Source organism: Gopherus evgoodei, chromosome 1, assembly GCF_007399415.2.
Source record: "Gopherus evgoodei ecotype Sinaloan lineage chromosome 1, rGopEvg1_v1.p, whole genome shotgun sequence".
Taxonomy (NCBI): domain Eukaryota; kingdom Metazoa; phylum Chordata; order Testudines; family Testudinidae; genus Gopherus; species Gopherus evgoodei.
This window is the reverse complement of record NC_044322.1, coordinates 209,711,127-209,738,152: the sequence shown is the minus strand read 5'-3', so window position 1 is coordinate 209,738,152 and position 27,026 is coordinate 209,711,127. Positions and strand designations below refer to the sequence as shown.

Below are 27,026 nucleotides of genomic sequence, written 5' to 3'. Positions count from 1 at the left end.
GTACTACTACAATGGAGGGGCTCTTTTTAAAAAAGAAAAAGAGAAAAGCTCAGTGTGGAGACAGGCATTCTCTAAGGCCCCGTGACTGGTAAATATTTGTTTACAATATGTTCTGAACTCATTGGGGAAATCCTGCAGCTGAGGCCAAGTATAAAAACCCTTTCCACCTGGAAAAAATCATGACATTCCAGCTGCTTGTGATTTTACTGTCAGAAGATGACAGAGAATCCACCATCCAAATAGTGAAATCTCACCTCAGCAGTTTCCTGAGAATTTTTAAGTTCTTCTTGGTCCATTGATTTATTCCTACTGCCCTGGCTCCTCCTGATCTCTTATCTGATCCTGGCAGAACCATGTGATTCATGCGCAGCAGAGTGCTGATGGGGATAAGTGACTGACCCCCAGTTGAAGGTGATCTTGGTATGTGAGCAGGCAGAACACGTATTTGCAGTGCCCTCAGCTCCAGAATAGGTTTTTGTAAAATTACCTTTACAACATATTGGTGCAGCAGCTTTCTTCTTAAAGCTATGTGCAAAGAGCTATTGCCAGAGCTACATAAATTACATCTCCCTTCCCTCCCGTTTAATTGTGTGGCTTGTTCCTGAGCTTGCTAACTGCAGGGAGGGGGAACTGGCTACAGGGAATCTTGCTTAATGGAGCTGTCTTTATGGCTAAAGCACAGGATGGGGAGCCAGGATTCTCTTTCCAGTTCTGCCACTGACTTGCTGTGTGCCCTTGGGCTAGTCATGTTGCCTCTCTGTGCTTCAGTTTCCCCATATGTAAAAAGGGAATGAAAATATTTCCAAACCTCACAGGGGTGTTTTAGGGGTTTAATCTTTGTTTACATTTGTAAAACATGTTGAGATCTCAGAAGTAAGGAGCTGTTCTAAATACAAATGAATAATTTCGTCTGATCTTTTCTACCTTTTTACTTAAATAAAATAAGAATAAGAAATGCTTGCAGAAAATTTCAGCATATTTTTCCCTACCCTGAATTCTGTTAATAATTAATTTTTAAGCACAATCTTGTACTGGTAAATCAGGGCAGAACATGACTGATCTCTGGAATTGTTAATATTGCCACATTAGCAAAGGCATAAAGATAGAGTTCAAATGCCTTTGTTCCTAGTGTGGAACACTGACATTTCTAATGCTTTACTGAGATGACTAGGTTGAGGAAGGGCAGCAGGTTCACTGGTGTATCAAGGCAACAGAGTATTAAGGGCATTGTGAAAGCTCCTTGCAATGGATTAAATAAGCTAGAAACTTCATAAGTCTGAATAAAAGAGTTTGTGTTTTGCAGAAAGCTACAAGGATTGTGGATGGAACTTAGTTTTCTTGTGGCTGTCTTAACTTTTTTGGTTCCAGTCTGTGAGCACATGGCTTTTGGGATTGCCTCTCTGAGGGATGGATACTGATGTATTTTGGCTAGTGAATGGAAGGAATGTATATCAGGAATGTTCAGGATTCTGTAAACGTGGACCAAATCTATAGTCTGAAATGGTTTGACAGTTTCCCTTTAAGGGCTGCATGAATGGAATTCCCATATCTTTGGTTTGTATTATAATTTCCCTATATAGCATAGAGCTCCTCACAGACAGCGCTCCCAGTTGCAGGAGAGAGGAGCTAAGGTAGAATTAGCTGTCACTTAATTCTACCTGTTTTTCATCTTCTCTTCTCTTCTAGGCTTTCGGGCAGTTTTGTGTAATGCCGCTTTTACTGAGGTAAGAGTATGTTCCATATCTGCACTCTGAGGCTTTGCATTGTTAGCAAGTCTGGGATATCTGCAATGACCTCTTTAAAGGGGGACTCTGTGTAATTTGGGATTTTCCTAGGCCCTGAAGAGAGTGTGCAGAACTATTGAGCAGAGGCCCTGGTGTTTGCTGGCTTTTTCTTTAATTTTTCTAATTTGATGACATTCAGATTTTTTTATCAGGGAAGATTTAACCCTTTCTTTTCACAGCCAACCTTGTGCTTGGAAACATCATTTGCGTTGCCTCTCTGTCATCTCCTATGTTACTAATGAGCAATCTCATCTTTCTCAAAGTTCAGGAGCATATTGATCCGATGTTTTCATTCATCTGTAGTAGGGCCAGGAGAGCAATAAGGGTCTATGACAGATTTCCGGGGTACAACCTGAAACTCTGGGATTGGTGTGCCCCCTTAACTCTCCAACCTGGGCTGTCTCTCATGCTGCTTTGCCAGTGGCAAGCAGCAAACCCCTCCAGATGCTGTGATCACTCAGTCGACAGCATATAGGTGCTCACCTAACTAAACTGCATGAATGCTCTCTCAGCCATTCATGAACTATATAGAGGGAGACACCAGCAAATATCCCTAGGTTTGCACCCCTAGAAATGTACCTTCTTACACTGCTCAAGACCTTCTCTTGAACAATGCAAGCTCATTAATTAGTTTGACACTTCATCAAAGGAAATGGACATGCACCAATCTTTGTAATCTGAGCAGATTCCCCAAGCGTTCTAGATAAACTCACTGGTTAAGATTAAACATTAAAATAAGTTTATTGATTACAGAAAGATAAAGTGATCATAAATAACTGCCACTGACCTTTTATGCCTATGTAAGAAATAAAAGTAAACACATTCTAAACACTAAACTTTCAGTCTCAGTAAGATTTGAATCAAACAGCTTTTCTTACCCCACTGGGTGTCACTGGCAGGTTATAGTTCCTAATACACAGGCTGAATTCTCTTTTCTCAGCCTGGGGCAAGTCTCTCCAGTTCGAAGTCTCTTCTTCCAAACATTCTTGTTGACTTCCAGATAGGTGGGGAAGGAGAAGGATAGTCTCATGAGGCCACTGCCATTTATTTTATACTGTCAGTTAATGTCCCTGGGAAAATACTAGCCCAAACATGTCTGAGTGGACCTTGCTGAGTCACAGAGTGGAGCAATCCCCAGTGTGTGGTGCTTGCGCATCTGTCTCATTAATTTGTAAATCTCTTGTTTACAATTCCCCTGCTGGTCAATGGGTGGTGATGGTCATTTAACACTTGCGTGGGTGTGGGTCACCTCCTTTGGTGCCACTAAAGAACACACAGTGGGTGACTCCCAGACTCACAACATATTTCAATAACATCCATATAGCAAAATCTTAACTCCGTACACAATGATGATATACATATTTTGACAAAATAATTTGTTTCAGCAGATTGTGACCTTCCATATACATGCTTTGTATGAAATCTCATAACCATACACAGATGATGAATATGGGAATTACAGGGTGCTACTTTGAGGTACAATGTGTCATGGGTCACATGAAAGTCAGAGCCAAATTGACAATTCTCTTTGAAGTGTTCAGATCGAAGGTTTTGGTTTAGTTTATTCCAGACCTCCCAGTTGCCTTTTCAGTGTATGCAGTCATGAACATGCCCTTAATTGTGTGCACTTTGATCTGAAAAGGCACTAATAATTCAGACTTGCAATGCAGCCCACAAGTATTGCTTATAATTTGGTGGGCAATATCTTGGGGATCCCAATACATTTTAAAGTTCTTCCCTGTAGTGCTAAGCACACTTTAAAATGCCTGGTTTTAGGTAGGATCTACAGTGTGTTCTATAGCTACTGAATACCTCCAAAAGAAATGCAAATTAAGGACAAACTGTCACACTCTTGTACAATGGAGCACTCCTTAAAATCAGGACCCTCATGGACATTTCTCATAGACTCATCGACTTTAAGGTCAGAAGGGACCATTATGATCTTCTAGTCTGAACTGCACAACACAGGCCACACAATCTCACCCACTCCTGTAACAAACTCCTGACCTATGTTTGAGCTATTGAAGTCCTCAAATTGTGGTTTAAAGACTTCAAGGTGCAGAGAATCCTTCAGCAAGTGACCCGTGCCCCACGCTGCAGAGGAAGGTGAAAAACCCCCAGGCCCTCTGCCAATCTGCCCCGGAGGAAAATTCCTTCCCGACCACAAATATGGCGATCAGCTAAACCCTGAGCATGTGAGCAAGACTCGCCAGCCAGGAACCGAGGAAAGAATTCTCTGTAGTAACTCAGATCCCACCCCATCTAACATCCCATCACAGGCCATTGGGCACATTTACCGCTAATAGTCAAAGATGAATTAATTGACACAATTAGGCTATCCTATCATGCCATCTCTTCCACAAGCTTATCAAGCTTAGTCTTGACACTAGATGTCTCTTGCCTCCACTGCTCCCCTTGGAAGGCTGTTCCAGAACTTCACTCTTCTGATGGTTAGAGACCTTAGTCTAATTTCACGTCTAAACTTGCTGGTGGCCAGTTTATATCCATGTGTTCTTGTGTCCACATTGGTACTAAGCTTAAATAATCCCTCTCCCTCCCTGGTATTTATTCCTCTGATATATTTATAAAGAGCAATCCTATCTCCCCTCAGCCTTCTTTTGGTTAGGCTAAAAAAGCCAAGCTCTTCATAAGACAGGTTTTCCATTCCTGGGATCATCCTAGTAACCCTTCTCTGAACCTGTTCTAGTTTGAATTCATCCTCCTTAAACAGGGAAGACCAGAACTGCACACAGTATTCCAGATGAGGTCTTACCAGTGCCTTGTATAATGGTACTAACACCTCCTTATCTCTACTGGAAATACCTCACCTGATGCATCCCAAGACCGCATTAGCTTTTTTCATAGCCATATCAGGTTGGCAGCTCATAGTCATCCCGTGATCAACCAAGACTTCGAGGTCGTCCTCCTCTGTTATTTCCAAGTGATGCATCCCCAGTTTATAACAAAAATTGTTTTTATTAATCCCTAAATGCATGACTTTGCACTTTTTTACTTTTAAATTTCATCCTGTTACTATTACTCCAGTTTATACGTTCATCCAGATCTTCCTGTACGATATCCCAAACCCTCTCTGTATTGGCAATACCTCCCAGCTTCATGTCATCCACAAACTTTATAGCACACTCCCACTTTTTGTGTCAAGGTCAGTAATAAAAAGATTGGCTTTGGAACCAATCTCTGAGGAACTCCACAAGTAACCGCCTGACAGTTCACCTTTCAGTATGACCTGTTGTAGTCTCCCCTTTAACCAGTTCCTTATCCATCTTTCAATTTTCATATTGGTCACCACCTTTTCCAATTAAACTAATTATTCCCCACGTGGAACTGTATCAAATGCCTTACTGAAATCGAGGTAAATTAGTTCCACTGTGTTTCCTTTGTCTAAAAAATCTGCTACCTTCTCAAAGAAGGAGATCAGGTTGGTTTGACACAATCTACCTTTTGTAAAACCATGTTGTATTTTGTCCCAATTACCATTGACCTCGGTGTCCTTAACTACTTTCTCCTTCAAAATTTTGTCCAAGACCTTACATACTAGGGATGTCAAACTAAGAGGCCTAGAGTTACTTGGATCACTTTTTTTTCCCCTTTCTTAAAAACAGGAACTATGTTAGCAATTCTCCGTACGATACAACCCCTGAATTTACAGATTCATTGAAAATTCTTGCTAATGGGCTTGCAATTTCATGTGCCAGTTCCTTTAATATTCTTGGATGAAGATTATCTGGGCCCCCTGATTTCATCCCATTAAGCTGTTTGAGTTTGGCTTCTATCTCAGATGTGGTAATACCTACCTCCAGATCCTCATTCCCATTTGTCATCCTACCATTATCCCTAAGCTCCTTATTAGCTTCATTAAAGACTGAGGCAAAATATTTGTTTAGATATTGGGCCATGCCTAGAATATCCGTAACCTCCACTCCATCCTCAGTATTCAGCAGTCCCACTTCTTTCTTTGTTTTCTTCTTATTTATATGGTTATAATTCCCTTTGCAAAGTCCAACTCTACATGGCCTTTGGCCTTTCTCGGTTTATCCCTACATGTTCTGACCTCGATAAGGTAGCTTTCCTTGCTGATCTCTCCCATCTTCCACTTCTTGTAGGCTTTCTGCTTTTTCTTAATCACCTCTCTGAGATGCTTGGTCTACAACTCCTGCCTGAGTTTTTTTTTTTCCCCTTTCTTGGGATACAGGCTTCTGATAGTTTCTGCAACTTTGACTTGAAGTAATTCCAGGCTTCCTCCGCCTTTAGATCCCCAAGTTCTTCAGTCCAATCCACTTCTCTAACGAATTTCCTTAATTCTTAAGTTAGCCCTTTTGAAATCAAAAACCCTAGTCCCAGTTCTGTTTTTGTTTATCCTTCCATTTAGTTTGAACTGAATTAGCTCATCATCACTCAAACCAAGGTTGTCCCCTGCAACCATTTCTTCTATGAGGTCCTCACTACTCACCAAAACCAAATCTAAAATGGCATCCCCTCTTGTTGGTTCAGCAACTACTTGGTGAAGGAATCCATCAGCTATCGCATCCAGGAAAATCTGAACCCTATTATTAGTACTAGAATTTGTCCTCCAGTCTACATCTGGAAAGTTAGTCTCCCATGGTCAGACAATTCCCATTAGTATTTACTTCATTAAAAAGGTCTCTATCCATAGCCAAATCAGATCCCGGCGGTCTATAGCACACCTCAAGCACTATCCCAGGGGAGGCTCTAGTAGCTTTCTTCCCCAATGTGATTTTTGCCCAGACAGACTCTCACCCATTCCATCACTAATTTCTTTACAGTCTGTTTCATCATTGATATACAATGCTACACCACTGCCTTTGCCTTTTATTTCTGTCTTTCCTAAACAGCACATACCCTTCAATACCTGTACTCCAGTCATTACTTCTATTCCATCATGTTTCCATTATCCCTATAATAGCTGGCTTCACTTCCTGAATCAGTAACTCTAGTTCCTCCATTTTGTTACCTAGGCTCCTCGCATTAGTGTACAAACATCTTAATTTTTGCTGATTTGGCTTCGCTCACATTCTTCACCTGACTAGGCCCAGACATTCTACTGCCAGTATCACCTATTAGACTATCTACACTACCCTTCCTCCTTATGTCCATTCTCCTACCCATAGCTGTATCCTTTCTTTCTTCGTTTTCTTCCCTCTCAGTGTTAAAATCCAGCGGGGCGATTACCTGGACATCTCCCCCCAGTTCCTAGTTTAAAGCTGTCTTAATCAGTTGTGCCAGCCTCCATCTTAAAGTCTATTTCCCTCCCTACGCAGGTGAAGTCCATCCTGAGAGAACAGTCTTCTGTCCATGAATGCCTCCTAGCGGCCATACATCCCAAAGCCCTCCTTATGGCACCACTGCCCGAGCCATCTGTTGATCGTCATAATCTTGTCAAACGTTTGTTGCCCCTCTGTAGGAACAGGCAGAATCCAACTGAAGATCACCTGAGCCTCGATTTCCTTAAGTGTCTTCCTCAGTCTGGCATAGTCTCCCTTGATACATTCCAGCGAGAATCTAGCCATATCATTCGTTCTCACGTGAAGGACAATCAGCAGATTCTTTCCCGCTCCCATTAGGATCCTCTTCAGCCTCGTCCACATCCCGTATCTTAGCACTCGGCAGGCAGCACACCCTTCTGTTCTCTGGATCAGCTCTGGTTACAGGCCTGTCTGTTCTTCTCAGTAAGGAGTCCCCAATCACATAAACATGCCTTTTCCTGGTGATGGTACGATTCTCTAGTCTATCTCCTGTTCCCTCTGGCTGCAGGTCCTCTTGATTCCTATTCTCCCTTGCAATCCTCCGCAACCCATCCCGTATCCTCCTGGGGCTCATATCTGGTGTCGTCATCTCCATTGATGCTTCCCCTCTTCCTATAGAACTAGCTGCTCTTCTCTTCTTCCTTGCCCTCTCACCTTCAGTGACCACCTGCTGTGCCCCTTCTTCATTTTCCAACTCCGCAAACCTGTTCCTGAGCTCTGTTGCTCCATCACTGGCCCATCTTTTCCTCTCTCTGGTTCTCTTAGTCACATGCTTCCACTGTCCACTTTCCTCACCTAGCAGTCTCCCCTCAGAATTCTTTGGTCCTGCTTCCGTCTGCAAGTCTGAGCTTTTCCCTTCAGCCTCCTCATGTCTTTGCTCCATCATCTGTTTCAACTCCTTTCTAAACTCAGCCAGCGTTTCCACCTGCTTCTCCAATCCTCAAATCTCTTCTTCCACCAGCTCTATCAGGCGGCTCTTCATGCAGATGAAACTCTCTTTTTTTTTCGGGTACCCCCTCCAGGATCATGTACATGCTGCAGCTTCCACATCCAGTCATCTTCATTGTGTCTTCCACCACTTGGGTCACTATAACTGCTGCCTCTGTATCTGTCGTAGCCTTCTCACCTAAGGCCATGTCTACATCTAAAATTTTGCAGCGCTGGTTGTTACAGCTGTATTAGTACAGCTGTATAGGGCCAGCGCTGCAGAGTGGCCACACTTACAGCAACCAGCGCTGCAAGTGGTGTTAGATGTGGCCACACTGCAGCGCTGTTGGGCGGCTTCAAGGGGGGTTCGGGGAACGCGAGAGCAAACCGGGGAAGGAGACCAGCTTCGCTGCGGTTTGCTCTCGTGTTCCCTGAACCCCCCTGCAAACCGCAGGGAAGGAGACCTGCTTGCTCGGGGGTTCGGGGAACGCGAGAGCAAGCCGGGGAAGGAGACCAGCTTGATTACCAGAGGCTTCCTCAGGTATGCTGGGATACCTGCTTATTCCACGGAGGTCAAGAAAAGCGCTGGTAAGTGTCTATACTTGATCACCAGCGCTGGATCCTCTACACCCGAGACAAAACGGGAGTACGGCCAGCGCTGCAAACAGGGAGTTGCAGCGCTGGTGGTGCCCTGCAGATGTGTACACCTCCTAAGTTGCAGCGCTGTAACTCCCTCACCAGCGCTGCAACTTTCTGATGTAGACAAGCCCTAAGTCCTATTAGTCTGGGAAACACAAACTAAACCGAAACACCACTGCAACACAAACCCCCAATGAGCACCAAAACACTGCCAGACCCCACACTGCCTTCACTAGCCTGGCTCTCTTCCTCTTCCCTTCAAACTCCCCTTGAGAACTTCCACTCAAACTCCCCTGTTTACAGCTCTGTTTGCTGGCTCCTGTGCTGCTGCAGCTCCTAATTTGCCTCCTGATTCCCAGTCCTCACACCTTCCCTGTGGCATCTACAGTACTTGATTGCACAAAAGTCATATTAGGGTGCTGTTATGGAGACAAGACAAAAATATCCTTTCTTTTATAGGATTAGTGCAATTGCTTGCATATGAATACATGCCCTCGTTTTGTATCTGTGCTGCTTATTTTCTCTCTGGGAGTGCAGGGCTTTCTAGGACCAAATCTCCTCTGCCTGCCTGCAAGTCTCCAGTTCTAATAATCTGTCCAGTGTCACTCTGCAGTTTGGGTCTGCTCTCCTTGCATGTTTTGCTCCCACTCCAATTTCAGTGTTCTCTGCAGATTGAATCCTTATTTGAATTCATATCACAGAAGTACCTAGCAAAGAAGGACATGGAGTGTTCGAGCTTAGCTGGTGGAAAAGAAGCCTCTTCATATCCTAAAAAAGGAATCCTGTACTGGACTGTAGAAAGCAGGAAGTATCATTACTTGGAGCTTGACCGATGCTTTGGTATTTTTGAGACAGGAGCAGCTTGATAGACTATCAGGATTCTTAAGTGAGAGACTCTATTTCTAGAGTTGGACAACTTTGATTAACAAAGAAGTAAACAAAGCAGAGCCAGGATGATAAGATTCCCACTTCGCTTGTTCCTTATCTGCGATATGAAAAAGTACAAAATGCATTGGACAAGGGGCTTTTTATAAATTCTAAAGAAGTATAATATAAAGAATCTTGTTAACCTGGTGGTGGTCTGTCTTCAGCTGTATAGTTACCTTTTCTTTGCCATGCAGAGACTTTGGTTTTTATTATAATCCCTCTTCTGCTTATTCTCAGGCATAAAAAATGAAGTTCCAATTGCAGAAGGGCTCCCTACGTTTGCCAGGTCACTAAAATGTCTTGCGTTTTAGCCACACACATCTTCTTTTGATGCTGATCTTGATATCTCTCATTTTCACTACTGTATATTATCATCAGGATTCTCCATTTCCCATGTTGCTTGAGGATGTAGGCCATGGTATATATGTTTACAAAATTAACTCCACATCACTTAAAGTTGCTTGTACTTTTTTCTTTTTAACTCTCATTTTTGTCTTGGGGATGAAATCCTGGCTAGACTGGACACAACTCCCATTAACTTTAATGGGGCCAGGATTTTTCCTTGTGTTACAATTTGGGTGTCTGCAGGTTGACAGATAAGGACTTGACATATTCTAGGAAGTAGGAGGAATTGCAAAACAAGCAGACTAGGGTAGCTGGGATCCCAACATTTGGAAATAAGTTGTAAAAGAGGAAGAGTACTATAAAATAACTGGTGTATATCATGTGGACATCACAAGATGGTGCGAGGGCATTGCAGTCTGCAACCCATTTGGTGACAAAATGGCTGAGTGGTCATTCATGACTTGATCTTTGGCTCTAACCTGCCTTTGCCAAATTGTCATGAATATTTACCTGCGCAGGCACAAAATCTGCCTCAGTCTTAGTACAGTGATCACTGGAAGGAAAAATATTTTATTCAACCTAGCAGGAAAAATTTTATTCTTCTCAGGTGACAGAACTTTGCAATGCTAGTTAAAGCTGATGTCTCCTTTGACGACTTTTGTTGATGTCTCCAGCTGCAGAAAGGTGTAGCTATTGAAGATCTGCTTTGTCATCACACTAAGTTCCACTATGAGTGCAGAAGCAGGCTCTGATCCCTGGGGATTCATAGATTCATAGACTCTAGGACTGGAAGGAACCTCGAGAGGTCATCGATTCCAGTTCCCTGCCCTCATGGCAGGACCAAATACTGTCTGGACCATCCCTGATAAGCATTTATCTAACCTACTCTTAAATATCTCCAGAGATGGAGATTCCGCAGCCTCCCTAAGCAGATTATATTCCAGTGTCTAACCACCCTGACAGTTAGGAACCTTTTCCTAATGTCCAACCTAAACCTCCCTTGCTGCAGTTTAAGCCCATTGCTTCTTGCTCTATTCTTAGAGGCTAAGATGAACAAGTTTTCTCTCACCTCCTTATGACACCCTTTTAGATACCTGAAAACTGCTATCATGTCCCCTCTCAGTCTTCTCTTTTCCAAACTAAACAAACCCAATTCCTTCAGCCTTCTTTCATAGGTCATATTCTCAAGACCTTTAAACATTCTTGTTGCTCTTCTCTGGATCCTCTCCAGTTTCCACACATCTTTCTTGAAATGCGGTGCCCAGAACTGGACACAGTACTCCAGCTGAAATCTGACCAGCGCAGAGTAGAGCGGAAGAATGACATCTCATGTCTTGCTCACAACACACCTGTTAATGCATCCCATTTGCTTTTTTTTTTTTTCTTTTTGCAACAACATCACACTGACTCATATTTAGCTTGTGGTCCACTACAATCCCTAGATCCCTTTCTGCCGTACTCCTTCGTAGACATTCTCTTCCCATTCTGTATGTGTGAAACTGATTGTTCCTTCCTAAGTGGAGCACTTTGCATTTGTCTTTGTTAAACTTCATTCTGTTTACCTCAGACCGTTACTGCAATTTGTCCAGATCATTTTGAATTATGACCCTATCCTCCAAAGCAGTTGCAATCCCTCCCAGTTTGGTATCGTCTGCAAACTTAATAAGCTTGCTTTCTATGCCAATATCTAAGTCGTTGATGAAGATATTGAACAGAGCCGGTCCCAAAACAGACCCCTGCGGAACCCCACTTGTTATACCTTTCCAGCAGGATTGGGAACCATTAATAACTACGCTCTGAGTACGGTTATCCAGCTAGTTATGCACCCACCTTATAGTAGCCCCATCTAAGTTGTATTTGCCTAGTTTATTGATAAGAATATCATGCGAGACCGTATCAAATGCCTTACTAAAGTCTAGGCATACCACATCCACCGCTTCTCCCTTATCCACAAGACTTGTTATCCTATCAAAGAAAGCTATCAGATTAGTTTGACATGATTTGTTCTTTACAAATCCATTCTGGCTATTCCCTTACCACCTTCCAAGTGTTTTGCAGATGATTTCCTTAATTACTTGCTCCATTATCTTCCCTGGCACAGAAGTTAAACTAACTAGTCTGTAGTTTGCTGGGTTGTAATTATTTCCCTTTTTATAGATGGGCACTATGTTTGCCCTTTTCCTGTCTTCCATGATTTTCCAAAGATAATAGCTAGAGGCTCCGATATCTCCTCTGAGTATTCTAGGATGCATTTCATCAGGCCCTGGTGACTTGCAGGCATCTAACTTTTCTAAGAGATTTATAATTTTGTTCTTTTTTTATTTTCTTTTCTAAACCTACCCCTTTCCCTTTAGCATTCACTATGTTAGGCATTCCTTCAGACTTCTCGGTGAAGACCGAAACAAAGAAGTCATTAAGTATCTCTGCCATTTCCAAGTCTCCTGTTACTGTTTCTCCCTCCTCACTGAGCAGTGGACCTACTCTGTCTTTGGTCTTCCTCTTACTTCTAATGTATTGATAAAGTCATCCTATTTCCCTTTATTCCCGTAGCTAGTTTGAGCTCATTTTGTGCCTTTGCCTTTTTAATCTTGCCCCTGCATTCCTGTGCTGTTTGCCTGTATTCATTCATTGTAACTTTGTACTAGTTTCCATTTTTTATATAACTCCTTTTTATTTTTTTAGATCATGCAAGATCTTATGGTTAAGCCAAAGTGGTCTTCTGCCACATTTTCTATCTTTCCTACCCAGCGGAATAGCTTGCTTTTGGGCCCTTAATAGCATCCCTTTGAAAAACTGCCAACTCTCCTCAGTCATTTTTCCCCTCACTCTTGATTCCCATGGGACTCTACTTATCAGCTCTCTGAGCTTACCATAATCCACCTTCCTGAAATCAGTTGTCTATATTTTGCTGTACTCCCTTCTACCCTTCCTTAGAATTGCAAACTCTGATTTCATGATCACTTACACCCAAGCTACCTTCCACTTTCAAATTCTCAACGAGTTCCTCCCTATTTATTAAAATGAAATCTAGAACAGCTTCCCCCCAGTAGCTTTTTCAACCTTCTGAAATAAAAAGTTGTCTGCAATGCAGTCCAAGAATTTATTGGATAGTCTGTGCCCTGCTGTGTTGTTTTCCCAACATATATCTGGATAGTTGAAGTCCCCCATCACCAGATCTTGGGCTTTGGATGATTTTGTTAGTTGTTGTTTAAAAAAAGCCTCTTCCACCCGGTTATGTGGCCTGTAGTAGACCCCTAGCATGACATCACCTTTGCTTTTTACCCCTTTTAGCCTAACCCAGAGACTCTCAATACTTCCATCTCCTATGTCCATCTCCACCTCAGTCCAAGTGTGTACATTTTTAATATATAAGGCAATACCTCCTCCCTTTTTCCCCTGTCTGTCTGTCCTTCCTGAGCAACATTACAATCATGTGTATTATCCCACCAGGTTTCGGTGATGCCAGCAATGTCAGTTGTACTTCTCACATTTGTATATAGGCATCTAAGATCCTGATTTGACCTTGCCTCCCAGTTTTGCCCTGACCCTCCTTTCTCTCTGCCATTATAGCCCAAGCTCCCTCCTATTTCCGACCATCTCCCAGGACTCCATGTTCTCCACTTCCTGTGGGCTTTGCTCACCAGTCCCCGTCGAACCTAGTTTAAAGCCCTCCTCACTAGGTTAGCCAGTCTGTGTCCAAATACAGTCTTTCCCCTCCTCGAAAGGTGAACGCCATCTCTGCCTAGCAGTCCTTCCTCAAATAGCATCCCGTGGTTGAGGAAGCCAAAGCCCTCCTGGCAACACCATCTTCGCAGCCAGGCATTCACCTCCACAATGCACTTGTCTCTTCCTGGGCTCCTACCGTTGACAGACAGGATGAAAGAGAATACCACCTGTGCTCCAAACTCCTTCACCCATATTCCCAGAGCCCTGTAATCACTCTTGATCCGCTCAGCGTCACACCTCGCAGTATCATTTGTGCCCACATGGATGAGTAGTACGGGGTGGTAGTCAGAGAACTGGATAATCCTCGACAATGCCTCTGTAACGTCTTGGATACGGGCCCCCGGCAGGCAGCATACCTCTCGAGATGAATTGTCAGTGCGACAGATGGGAGCCTCCGTCCCCCTCAGAAGAGAATCTCCGACTACCACTACCCTACGTTTCCTATTCGCAGTGGTGGCAGCAGACCTCCCAGCCTTTGGGGTATGATGCTTCTCCTCCTCTACTGTAGGGGGTGATTCCTTCTCTCCTGTATCAAGAAGAGCATAATGGTTACCTATTATCACAGCGTGAGGGTTCGGAGCAGGGGTGGTACACTGCTTGCTGCCAGAAGTAACCAGCTGCCAGGGTCCACCCTGAGACATCTCCTCCACCAGTGGTGTGTCAGCAGTCCTGTGTACTGGGACAGCTACCTCAGCTGTCTCCACATGGACACTGTCCAAGAATTGCTCGTGGATCCGGATGTTCCTCAACCTAGGATGTTCATTTCTAAATGACCTTGGTTTCTTCCTGGGACCCTCCTTCTCAATAATAAGAGAATTGTGTGGGCATTGATCCATGGTGATGTGCTGTCCTTCATAATATATAAAGGATCTGCTCTAGGAGTTATTTTGGGGAAGTTTTATGGCCTGTGTTTTCCAGGAGGTCAGCTCAGTGAACCCTACTGGCCTTGGAATGTACAAATTAATGATTAACCTAGTAATCCTTCTGCTCCACCTCTGCAGAGGACATGATGACAGAGAATTGTTTTCTAGTAGTTCTGCAAAACAGCGCACATTGTTCAAAAGGAGAACTCTCCAGAAGCATTTTCCTTTTAACAAAATATTTGTGAATTAAAACATTAGGGTGGGGCTTACAAGCTCCAGCAGTGACTCTCCATCTCTCTTGCAGGATGAATAACTTCACTCTCATGCACTATCTTGATATCCGTGAAGACCCCACGTTTATTCCAGAGGTTGCTCCTGAGGGAAGAGAGGAAAAGCCTGAGACTAAAAACACATTGGAGATTCTCGAGCAGTTGATGGAGACCAGGTCAGCATGATGTTTAAGGAGTAGGGGGCGTGTGTGTGTGTGTGTGTATATTAATGCAGTACTGGGTCATTATGTCATTGTCCGTAGTCTGGACAAAACTAGGTTTCCCAAAACAAAGTGACTTTCTGTATGTCTTAAACAGTGGTCCAAGTTATAAGGAATTTTTCCCCCCCTGGATGCGTTCTGAATTCTAATGTGCAGCATCCTTTCCTTTCTCTTACTTTGCAGTTTGTGTCCTTACTCAGTATCTCCCCATGCTATCTCTGCACCTTCTGATACCGAAAGCTCCCCTTACTTCATTAACCCTTGTCTAGACTGCAGGGGAAATCTGTTTTGAATTCGGATGCATTTGAATTATGTACTGTTTTTATGCTAGGTACTTAAATGTTTTTAGCCCAGTTTTAGCAACTTAGTGCTTATACACAAATGGAAGAAGCCTGGGAAACAAGCAGGGAGAACTGGAAGTCCTGGCACAGTCAAGGAACTATGATGTGATTGGAATAACAGAGACTTGGTGGGATAACTCACATGACTGAAGTACTGTCATGGATGGATGTAAACTGTTCATGGGGCCAGATGCACTGCATCCGAGGTGCTAATGGAGTTGGCGGGTGTGATTGCAGAGCCATTGCCCATTATCTTTGAAAACTCATGGCGATCGGGGGAGGTCCCAATGACTGGAAAAAGGCTAATGTCGTTCCTATCTTTTAAAAATGGGGAGGAGGATGATCCGGGGAACTACAGGCCAGTCAGCCTCACCTCAGACCCTGGAAAAATCATGGAGAGGGTCCTCAAGGAATCAATTTCCGAAGCACTTAGTGGAGAGGAAAATGATCAGGAACAGTCAGCCTGGATTCACCAGGGGCAAGTCATGCCTGACTAACCTAATTGCCCTCTATGATGAGATAACTGGCTCTGTGGATGAGGGGAAAGCAGTGGATGTGTTATTCCTTGACTTTAGCAAAGCTTTTAATATGGTCTCCCACAGTATTCTTGTCAGCAAGTTAACAAAGTATGGGCTGGATGAATGGATTATAAGGTGAATAGAAAGCTGACTAGATTGTCGGGCTCAATGGGTAGTGATCAATGGCTCCTTGTCTAGCTGGCAGCCGATATCAAACAGAGTGCCCCAAGGGTTGGTTCTGGGGCCAGTTTTGTTCAATATCTTCATTAATGATCTGGAGGATGGAATGGATTGCACCCTCAGCAAATTTGCAGATGACACTAAACTGGGAGGAGTAGTAGATATTCTGGAGGGTAGGGATAGGATACAGAGGGACCTAGACAAATTGGAGGATTGGGCCAAAAGAAATCTGATGCGGTTTAAGAAGGACAAGTGCAGAATCCTGCACTTAAGATAGAAGAATCCCATGCACTGCTACAGAGTAGGGACCAAATGGCTAGGCAGCAGTTCTGCAGAAAAAGACCTAGGGGTTATAGTGGACGAGAAGCTGGATATGAGTCAACAGTGTGCCCTGTTGCCAAGAAGGCTAATGGCATTTTGGGCTGTATAAGAAGGGGCATTGCCAGCAGATTGAGGGACGTGATCATTCCCCTCTATTTGGCATTGGTGAGGCCTCATATGGAGTATTGTGTCCAGATTTGGGCCCCACACTAAAAGAAGGATGTGGAAAAATTGGAAAGAGTCCAGTGAAGGGCAACAAAAATGATTAGGGGGCTGGAGCACATGACTTATGAGGAGAGGCTGAGGGAACTGGGATTGTTTAGTCTGCAGACAAGAAGAATGAGGGGGGATTTGATAGATGCTTTCAACTACCTGAAAGGGGGTTTAAAAGAGGATGGATTTAGACTGTTCTCAGTGGTACCAGATGACAGAACAAGGAGTAATGGTCTCAAGTTGGAGTGGGGGAGGTTTAGGTTGAATATTAGGAAAAACCTTTTCACTGGGTGGTGAAGCACTGGAATGGGTTACCTAGGGAGGTGGTGGAATCTCCTTCCTTAGAGATTTTTAAGGTCAGGCTTGACAAAGCCTTGGCTGGGATGATTCAGTTGGGGATTGATCCTGCTTTGAGCAGGGGGTTGGACTAGATGACCTCCTGAGGTCCCTTCCAGCCTGGATAGTCTATGATTCTGTGAACTTTTAAAAACATGTTAGTTGCTCATAATCAATCCTAGGCTCTACCCTGGGCTGCTGCCTTTCCCCCACCAATTTGTTAGCTGTGTTGACTATGACCAGTGAAACATGTTTTTGAAAGGTGTTGAAACTGGTCAACATTAGGTTCTCATACATTTTTTTTTTTTTTTTTTAACAGCACGTAGTTCAGACTTACTAGCTAACATGTTTAAAGGCAAGGCCTTCATCACCCACGTACTTAGGAAAGTTTTATGTTTGTTTAGAACATACACAGGTCAAATGCAGATTTGTCTCTTACCAATTAACCTGTTTTAACTGATTTGTACATGTCTGTCTTGTTGTTCTAACATATTCCACACCAGAAAATACAGAAAGCTATAGATTAGATCCTTGTTAGGCTTATTGGCATGTTGAATTATTATTTGTGTTTTGAGTGCAAGCTTTTTGGGGAAGGAACATGGGTTTTGTATAGTCTCTAACGTGCTTAGCATGCTGTTCGTGCTATGCAGGTAATAATATCTTCTCTGTGGCAAGTTATTCCTTAAACCTTCTCACAAACTCTGGACTTCAGTTGCTGGTAGCTCTAATGTGTGTCTATCAGTGTATTTAAGTTTTGTATTTAAAAAGACTTCAGGCAAAATATTCAAATGTACCGAAATGATTTGAAACGCTAAATTCCATGACTCAGACTCCATAGGCACTTTTGAATATTGTACCATTCTATAGTGAGGGATTTCTTAACAGCTAAAGACCTCAGCTGGGATTTCCAAAGGGGCCCAAAGCAGTTAGTTGAATTTCAGGTTTTCTGGTTGTTACACTGGAATCTGAAGTACTAGGTGATGCTTTCCTAGTCAGCACCTCATCACACCATTGTTGGCATTGTGAGTCTCGCGGAAGGTTCTTTGGCGACTGACTGTCACTTTTATATTTCTCTCTTTGCAGGTCTCATCCTGGCAACACTGGGTTCAGTTTCAAAGGGATCCAGGACTATCTGAACTGCTACCGGTAGGTGAGATTAAATGATTGGTGGAAAGACCTACAATATTAGGGCATCTTGTCTTCCCTTTTCCCCTCCATGGCTTGATGTGGCTCTCTGTATCTAACGGATCTGTGTTAGGAATTTCTCCCCCAAAATTTGGCCTACTGCATGTACCTCCTCTTAACTTCATCCCATCACTTCTAGTCCTTCACTCTAGTCTGCTGAAAAAATCCTCTTCCTAGTTGGTTTTTACACTTTTCCAGTAATTGCAGACTCTCGCAAAGTGCTGCTAGGTGGGGGACCTACGTCCAAGTCTCTAGCTCTTGGGCTTATCCATAATCTTCTCAGTGAAGTAGGAAAGCAGGGGAAGATTCCTTATGTCACTTGTTGAGCAGGTGGATGGAAGGTCACCACAATGCAGAGCCTTTGAGGATCCTGAAGAACCTCCACTAAGTCTCCCTGCTGCTTGCCCTTCCAGTTTGACACTGTTCCACCCAGTGGGTGTGAACAAACCAGAGGTCACTGGAACAAACAGATCAAACCAATTCTAGGAAGCAGTGACCAGAGATTGGGGGAGGATTTTGTTGAGGCCAAACTTCTTGGAGCTGTATGCCTCAGGCCCATCTCTGATGCTAATTCAAATTATACTGCCAGAACAAATGGAAAGGTGGGGCCCACCCCAAGCCTGGTTTGGGGGGTGGGGGAGCTGTTTGTGCTCATGCATGCCGTAAGCTCATGCAACCTTTCTGTGCCTCTCAAGTGTACACATCAACCTAGGAGCCAGAATTACTGGAAGTGTTACTGCAGCCTAGGGAACATTGACTTTCTGAAGGCTCATTTTGGGGGGGTTGATTATGAAGGCCATGTTGTGAGGCTGTTTGCAGCCCTCATCGTCAGTGGGAGACCTCACAAAAAGTTGACTTCTGCGTTGTGCTCTGAGTTCAGCCCTCTCTCTGGCCAAAGTGAGTTCCGCAGCTGTCTTAAACAGATAGCTAAGGGTTAATGTTCTTTTACCTGTAAAGGAGTAACACCAGTAACTTGAAACACCTGACCAGAGGACCAATCAGGAAACAAGACTTTTTCAAATCTGGGTGGAGGGAAGTTTTGGGTGTGAGTTCTTTGTTCTTTGTCTTGTGTCTGTGCCCTCTCGGCTATTAGAGTGATTTTTCTATCTCCTGGCTAATTTTCTGTTTCCAAGTTGTAAGTACAAAGATAGTAAGACCATAGGTGTATATTGTTTTCTTTTGTATTTACATGTGTGTAGTTGCTGGAATGTGTTAAATTGTATTTTTTTTGGATAAGGCTGTTTATTCTTTTTTTTTTTTAAGCAAATGACCCTGTATTTGTCACCTTAATACAGAGAGACCATTTTTATGTCCTTTGCTTTCTTTTTAAGACCTTTTGGAGTTGTTTTTTTTAGTGGGGACTCCAGGGAATTGAGTCTGCAGCTCACCAGGGAATTGGTGGGAGGAAGAAGTCAGGGGAAAAATCTCTTTTGTGTTAAATTTACTAGCCTGACTTTGCATACCCTCTGGGTGAGGGGGGAAGAGAGATTAGCCCTCTCAGTACTTGTGTTTTCCAGGACCGGAAACAGGGAGGGTGGAGTCCCTCTGTTTAGATTCACGGAGCTTGCCTCTGTATATCTCTCCAGGAACCCAGGGAGGGAACACCTGGAAGGAAGGAGGGGGAAGGGAAATGGTTTATTCCCCTTTGTTGTGAGACTCAAGGAATCTGAGTCTTGGGGTCCCCCAGGGAAGGTTTTGGGGAGACCACAGTGAGCTAGGCACTGTAAAAATCCCTGGCTGGTGGCAGCGTTATCAGGTCCAAGCTGGTAACTAAGCTTGGAGGTTTTCATGCTAACACCCATATTTTGGACGCTAAGGTCCAGATCTGGGAAAAAATGTTATGACAGCAGCCTTGGACCCTTTGCCAGGAAAGTGTAATAGTTCTACCCGGAGCTCTATCATCTACAACACTCCAGCTGATCTTAGTGTTCCCGGACATCAGACTGGGTTTCCAGCTCCTATCTCTCTCTGGGGCCAGGAGTGCTGTGGAGACAAGCTTTCATGGGGAAGGAAGCATTTCATGTTGCTCAGTAGCACTAGCTGTCTAGAGAGTGTCACTGATCAGCTCCTGATTGATTCCAGTCTAGTTCTCAGCTCAAAGGATGATGGCATGACACCTTCCTGCCAGAGGATGGTTTCCTTCAGAACTGTGCCTGGGAAGCAGAGAACCATCCCAGGAATCATAGGCACTGACTCTGTGAGTGCTCCAAAACAAACCAGTGGGTGCTCAGCACCCACCGGCAGCCCTGCAGATCAGCTCTCCCCCTCACTCCCAGCACCTGCCAGTGGCCCTGCCAATCAGCTCTTGTACCTCCCTCCCAGTGCCTCCTACCTTCTTCAATCAGCTGTTTGGAGGGTGCGGAATGGGGTAGGAAGAAGTAGGGCGGGGTGGGGAATTGGGGGGGAAGGGGTGGAGTAATGGTGGGGCCTGGGGCAGAGTGGAGGTGGAGCACCACCTGGGAACACAAAGTCAGCACCTCTGGCGGGAATTGTAACAGGATCCCAGTCTCTCAACTCTCCTCTGTTTTTATAGGACTGGGGAGTTGACACCCTTACAGGTTGCTCAGAATATTATCTCCTCGCTGGAGGACTGTGAGAAATCCAGCCCCCCTCTCCGAGCAATCGTGCAGTGGGACCGGGTGCAGATACAGAAGGTATGTCTGCCTTTTTTGGGAGTGGGCTTCCTCCTCCCTAGAGTGATAGCAGCCAGTGGTCACCTGAATGGGCACACTTTCCCTGCAGAAGGGGATATGAGTGACTAAGAGGCTCTTGTTCTGATCTCCTGCATAGATGTTCTCAGATCCTGGGATAGGATTGCTGGAATGAAGTGTGCATAGTTCACTTTTCTCCCGTCTTCCTCATTCCCTCCTCTGAGGGCCATAAATGACTCAATTTCACTTACTCCTGAGGGAGACTAATATTACAGGAGTTGCAGTTCCTACTGAATGTTGCTTAAACCAGGATGTGTTTCTCTGGGATGTCCATACTATTCTTCCCACCCTGTGGCTCCTTTTGCTCCATGACCTCCGGACCTAAACATAATGGATCAGTAGCTTCTCTCCTCTCACGCGTGGTAAAAGGGTTTGGACGCATCATGCGGAGATCTCTCTGGGTTGTATTTAGTTTGCAATATTGTTCATGTCCGTCTTCTTAGACATATCCCATTGTCCAGCTAAGATAAAATCTTTCTCTCTTTCCAGATGGCTGAAGCCGCCACTACTCGTTACAGGAATAAATGCCCCCTTTCTCTTCTGGATGGAATCCCAGTCTGCTTGAAAGAAGAGATTCAAGTTGTGAGTTCCCTTCGTGGTTGGAGTGTTGCATGGCCAGCTCATGCTGTGTGAAGTTATAAGCACTTGTGTATCCTGCAGTAAGGGACACTCAAAGGCACTTAAAAGCAGCTCAGTTTAAAATGCATAAAAAGAAATGTTACACTCCCCCCCCAACCCCAAAAAGTGATTAACCTGTGTAACTCACTGCTGCAGGTTGTTGTTAAGGCAAACATCTTGGTAAGATATTTGAAAAGTGTAGGCATTTATAGAAATAAGAGTAGAATCTGCAGTTACAGTAGCTAGACTAAAACAGTAAGACCAGCCCTGGAATATGAGCATATAAAAAGCATATTCCATATCTGGTATTCAAATCATAACTTCTAACAGCATTTAACCCATGAAACCCAGGAGAGGGTTGGAGGAGGAAAAGAGAGACTACTTATTCTGACAAAGCAGGAAGTCAGTAAACTTAGTCCTAGAGTTGGAGGATGGGATTTCCAAAAGTTCTCAGTGTTGGCCAGACTCTTATAATTGGGGTCTTACCGTTGATGTAAGCGAGAGTGGAGTTCTGACTTGAGTTCGTTGGAAAATGCTCGTTCACTGAAGCAAAATGTTTTGCCAGAACACAGGTATGTTTCCATTGGAAACCTGCCAGTGTTCCAAGGTCATAGCCCTGATAGGGAGTCTGCCAGCCCCAGTGGGAGCCAGGGCTCTGGAAACTTGCAGGCTCCTGGCTTCACTACGGCAGCCCAGGCAGCAGCTGAGTAAAACTGGCATTCCATAGCAGTTGTGAAACTGACAAGGATGTCAATGCCACATTTCTTTTGGGGAACACCCTGTTTCCCTGATGCTGAAATGAAATTTTCAGAAGTCTTTGGAATTCAAGAAACTTGAGTAAAATTTGATTTTATTCTGAAAAAAACAAAAGCAAATTTGCAAAATAAAAATAGTGAAATTTCTTGTGAACTGAAGCCCTGAGTTTGTCAGGAGGACAGTGAATGTTTTTGTAAATCACACACCAGTTTTTTGCCTGTGTCCTAGTAATAGTTACCATTAGTAACTCCTGACAGCTACGTCAGCAATTAGATGGTGCTTCTATACATATCACTGAATTATCGCCATATCGATGGGAGCTGCAGGTGTTGTGTTCTGTTCTGTTTGGTCTCATTCCATTGTCCAAAAATGAGGCCACGTATTTGGGTGCTTAAATACCAATTTAGGTGCCTAACTTTAGGCATCCAAATTTGAAACTTGCAGCCCCTTCTAATACATGAATGCGGAGAGTGGAGATGCACGAAAGAGCGATCATTTGCCATCTGGCCAGCAGGTTAGAATTATCATTGATACTTTTATAGCACTCTCCATCCAGAGATCTCCAAGCCTTATTCAAAGTTGGGTCGCTGTTACCTGACTATCTACATCGTGTTAGTACTCTCCCCGGCCTGATATCTAACTAGCGCCTGAACAGAGCAGTTAGCGGAATATTAACTTTTTGATTTTGAGTTTTCTGATTCCAAGTAGCCTCCAGAGAGAACTCCAGCACAAGGAGGGCAGTACCCCACCTGAGCAGTGAGGCTAAAAGCAGCCATTGTACTTGCCAGATCTGATTTCACCACAATGCCTTGAGTATCTAGGCCAGGTGGGCGCTGATTCCTCCAAGAATCCTGTTCTGTTGTTGTGGAGAAGAAGTTGCTGGATCTTGTGTGTTCAGTATACTGAACACACTTTTTTCTGTTTCTTACTGAGGTGCCTTATCACTGCCGAGTGGGAACAGCATACCTTGGGACAGAGCCAGAAACTGAAGATGCTACAGTGACCAGGAAGCTGCGGGAGGCTGGAGCAATCATTATCGGGGTCTCAAACATGCATGAGCTAGGGACTGGAACCACTGGCTGTAACCCCAACCGGTAAACAAGTCACACCCACCCCGCTCCCCCCACCCCTTTTTTTGTCATTCAGGTACATTTTAAAAACCCTCAGTCATGAAATTCAGCTGTTGAATATTCTCACATCTCACCCGCACGGTGGCAAGGAGAGCATCTTAGCCATGTGAAGGGTTTGAGTGTCTGAGGGGTGGGGTCTAAATCGAGGCACAGGATGCCTAGAGAGTAGCGCAGTGTGCCTAGGGGCCAGAGGTGGGTGAACTACGGCCTGTGGGACCCACCTGCCCGGCCCCTGAGCTCCTGGCATGAGAGACTAGCCCCCGGCCCCCCACCCCTCCCCTGCAGTCTCAGTTCTCTCTGCTGCTGGCACAATGCTCTGGGTCATGGGGCTCCAAGCTTCTGGGGCAGTGCAGCTGCAGAGCCTGGCCTGACCTGGTGTCTGCTGCACGGTGTGTGGCTGTACAACCAGCAGCCACTGGTGCTCCAGGCAGTGTGATAAGGGGGCAGGGAGCGGGGGTGTTGGGTAGCGGGCAGGAGAGTTTGGAGTGGTGGTAGGGGGGTGAATAGGGGGTGGGACAGTCAGGGTGGTGAACGGGGGCTGAATAGGGGCAAGGGTCCGGGGGGGAAGGGAGCAGTCAGGAAGGGTGGGGGTGGGGGTTCTGGGTGTGATCAGGGGACAGGGAGTGGGGGGGTGATGGATGGGGCAGGGGTCCTAGGGGCGGGCCATCAGGGGTGAGAAGCGAGGGTGGGGGGTATGCCCCCCTCTCCTAACCAGCCCTTCATACAATTTACAAAATCTGATGCGGCCCTCTGGCCAAAAAGTTTGCCCGCACCTGCTTGTGGGGGTGAAAGTTAGGTTACTTCTGAGACATGATTTTGTTTCCTCCCCTACCCTAAGGTGAGTCCAACACACTGTCATTGGAAAGTCTGCACACTCTCATTTTGTCTCCTTCAGATTCCATGGCACCGCTAGGAACCCATACAACCCCCAGCATTTCACTGGGGGCAGCTCCAGTGGATCGGCTGCTGCTGTGGCGGCAGGTGAGATGAACTGAACCTAGCCAGGGGGAAAGGCCACTTCGGAAGTTGCTGGAGCCTTTGGGGAAGATTCTGGGGTGTGGCAGAAGTTTTGTGGGTGGGTGGAGAGAGGCCTGCGATAGATTCACCAGGGGTGTTTTAGGAGCGGGGCAGAGAACAGAAGATAACAGAATCCAAGGCAAGGGGCCTGGGATCAGGAATAAGCCTGCTGGAGTAAATAGGCTTTCCATGCAGTGCTTTGTCTGGTGTAAAAGCTGGTTGTGGTTGGGCCTCTGAGGGGATTTGGATGTCAGTGGGTATTGCCCTTTGTAGAGATGGGCGCATATGCCTGCTCTTTCCTGTTAAAGATTCTGGGAAAATGGTGTGGGAAGGACTGTATACAGTCTTTATGGTCCCATGCAAATACACGTTTCTCTGTAGGTCTTTGCCCATTGGCTCTTGGCACTGACGGAGGCGGATCTGTGAGGATTCCTGCTTCTTTCTGTGGTGTTGTGGGTCTGAAAGGTATTGCCCCTTTACCTGGGGATCCTGCATTTCCTGGGGGATGGTGGGACCCCACACAATGGCCAATACCCTCCTGAGCATGAAACTGTTCCCCAGCCCTCTGCAGGGTTGGGATGATAGTGCCTGTTCAGCGTGTGGCTGTAACTAACTGTGACAAGGATTCGACTTCTGAGATCTGCTGTATTTGACTTGGGACTTTAAATGGTTGTTAGGGAACTTAGAGTTTGTCTGTCCATGCATCTTATGGATTTTAATTAAAATGAAAATAATCATTTTTGGCCAAACATGGAGACATTTACTGGTTAGCTAGTACATCCCTGACTCCAGATGACAATTGGGTCATTCTGTACGCCAGCCCCTCTTGTCTTTTAGCCCTGGCACAGTGGCTTGCCCTGGCTGAAGGAGCAGGGATAAGTCGATGTCATTCTGAGCTGCAGTGTGAGGACTTGTTTTTTTGGAGGGTGAAGGGTTATAAGGGAAGGAAGCCACAGCATGAGCCCCACTAGCTCTGGGTTCAGGGTCCATAGGCATCTCTGACATGACCTTGCTGCTAAGGGTTTGGAATGCACACCATGAAAGTTGTCTCCCTCCAGCAAGTGTTGAATTTCCCCTTTCTTTCCCATATTCCACCAGGAAGGAGAGGACTAAGGGGCAGAGAATCATCCAGCTGTAAATCCATGTACCTCTGTTGGAGATGTGCAAATCCCCAGGATTGATTTACAGCCTGTAAATAAATCTTCCCCAACCTAGGAATTCTGTAGTTTTGAATGAGGCAGTCACCCCAGCCCTGTATCTCAGTTTAGGGCTCCAGTTACCAGTGGAGTAGTAAACCCAAGTGAACTTGTACTCCTTTCTAGGGGGGCATGTGTAGTAGGTTATGGCTGGCCACCTCAGAAGTGGGGCGGGAATACTGCTAGTAGGAACAGCAAAGAGTCCTGTGGCACCTTATAGACTAACGGATGTATTGGAGCATGAGCTTTCGTGGGTGAATATCCACTTCGTCGGATTCACCCACGAAAGTTCATGCTCCAATACGTCTGTTAATCTATAAGGTGCCACAGGATTCTTTGCTGCATTTACAGATCCAGACTAACATGGCTACTACTCTGATACTTGCTAGTAGGAAGGCAGTGTTATTGGCCTCAATCCTGCTGACCTCTATGCACATACTTCAAATTAAGCACATGCATAATTAGTCCTGTTGACCTCGGTAGAACTGCATATGTGCTCAAAGTTAAGCATGTGCGTGTTTGCAGAAGGGCTTGGTTCCTAGTGTAAAGGTGGGGGTTAGTCACTTCTGCTCTGTAAAGGCTCCTCAAGGATCTAAAGCTTGGTTTCTAAAATGTTAGTCCTACTTCTCCCTGAGCACATTTGCTACTGGTGCCTCCCCTAAAGTAAATTCTTCCCTAACTTTACATTGGACTGCAGCCCTGACTTGAAAGTAAGAAAGTAGCCCTGCCATGGGCCCTCTGGGAGTGGCGGGATGGAACTTCATGCTGTAGGTTTCTTCCATCTCTTGCAAGTCTGTGCTGTAATCAATGCTAGCTTTAGCTGAACCAAATCCTAAGCCAATTATGCTCTTATTCCCCCCCCCACCCCCCCACTCCTCGCATTCTTTAGAATCTCCTCTGAAGTATTCTGAACCTGATTGGCTTGATGAAGGAACCCAGTCTAGAGCCACTAGCTGTGTGGGACTGATGCCATCTCACTCCAGGCACACAAGAGGATGGGGGTTGAGGGTATTTAGCCTCATCCCCTTGCAGGTTAATACTAGAGATGGGCCTGAGCCAAAAGGATCTTTAGGAAGACTGGGTCTACCGAGCGCTGGTCTGTTTCCACTTAATACAGTTTGTTCCTCCATGTGATCTCTGTGTCTTGCTTGAAGGTACGTTTGGGCTCATCAGTTGTCACGGCTGTCTTCCACTCTCCTACTCAACCGTCAGCCTTGGTAAGAGGGGTCTCATGGCGCTGCGCTGACTTCCCTGTGCTTGCCCACGTGTGAAGACATACAGCAGGTGTAAGCCCCTGCTTGAGAGTGTGTGTCACTGGGAGTGGGTGTGTCCTGCTCACGCCTTGTCATGTTTGCAACCATTTCATTTATTTCGGACAGGCCCCATTTGTACGTCAGTGACAGATGCAGCCATTGCGTACAGCATCCTAGCTGAGCCAGATCCACTGTACCCATATGGTGAGTGAGCTCCCTCTCTCTCAATTATCCCCCCTCTCCCTGCCTGACTTCCCCCTCCCCC

The 27,026-nt window shown here is 45.1% G+C and overlaps 1 protein-coding gene across 1 annotated transcript in view; it reads left to right on the top strand.

Annotated features, from left to right (window-relative positions):
- The window catches only part of LOC115635249 (fatty acid amide hydrolase-like), a 42,027-nt gene that overhangs the window by 4,024 nt on the left and 10,977 nt on the right, over nucleotides 1-27,026 (top strand). Inside the window, exons 3-12 of the mRNA XM_030533661.1 lie at nucleotides 1,687-1,724; nucleotides 14,801-14,941; nucleotides 17,979-18,041; nucleotides 20,614-20,734; nucleotides 21,281-21,373; nucleotides 23,099-23,259; nucleotides 24,191-24,276; nucleotides 24,694-24,777; nucleotides 26,663-26,725; nucleotides 26,888-26,965. Coding sequence (XP_030389521.1) covers nucleotides 1,687-1,724; nucleotides 14,801-14,941; nucleotides 17,979-18,041; nucleotides 20,614-20,734; nucleotides 21,281-21,373; nucleotides 23,099-23,259; nucleotides 24,191-24,276; nucleotides 24,694-24,777; nucleotides 26,663-26,725; nucleotides 26,888-26,965 — 928 coding nt within the window. The remainder of the gene's footprint in view (nucleotides 1-1,686; nucleotides 1,725-14,800; nucleotides 14,942-17,978; nucleotides 18,042-20,613; nucleotides 20,735-21,280; nucleotides 21,374-23,098; nucleotides 23,260-24,190; nucleotides 24,277-24,693; nucleotides 24,778-26,662; nucleotides 26,726-26,887; nucleotides 26,966-27,026) is intronic.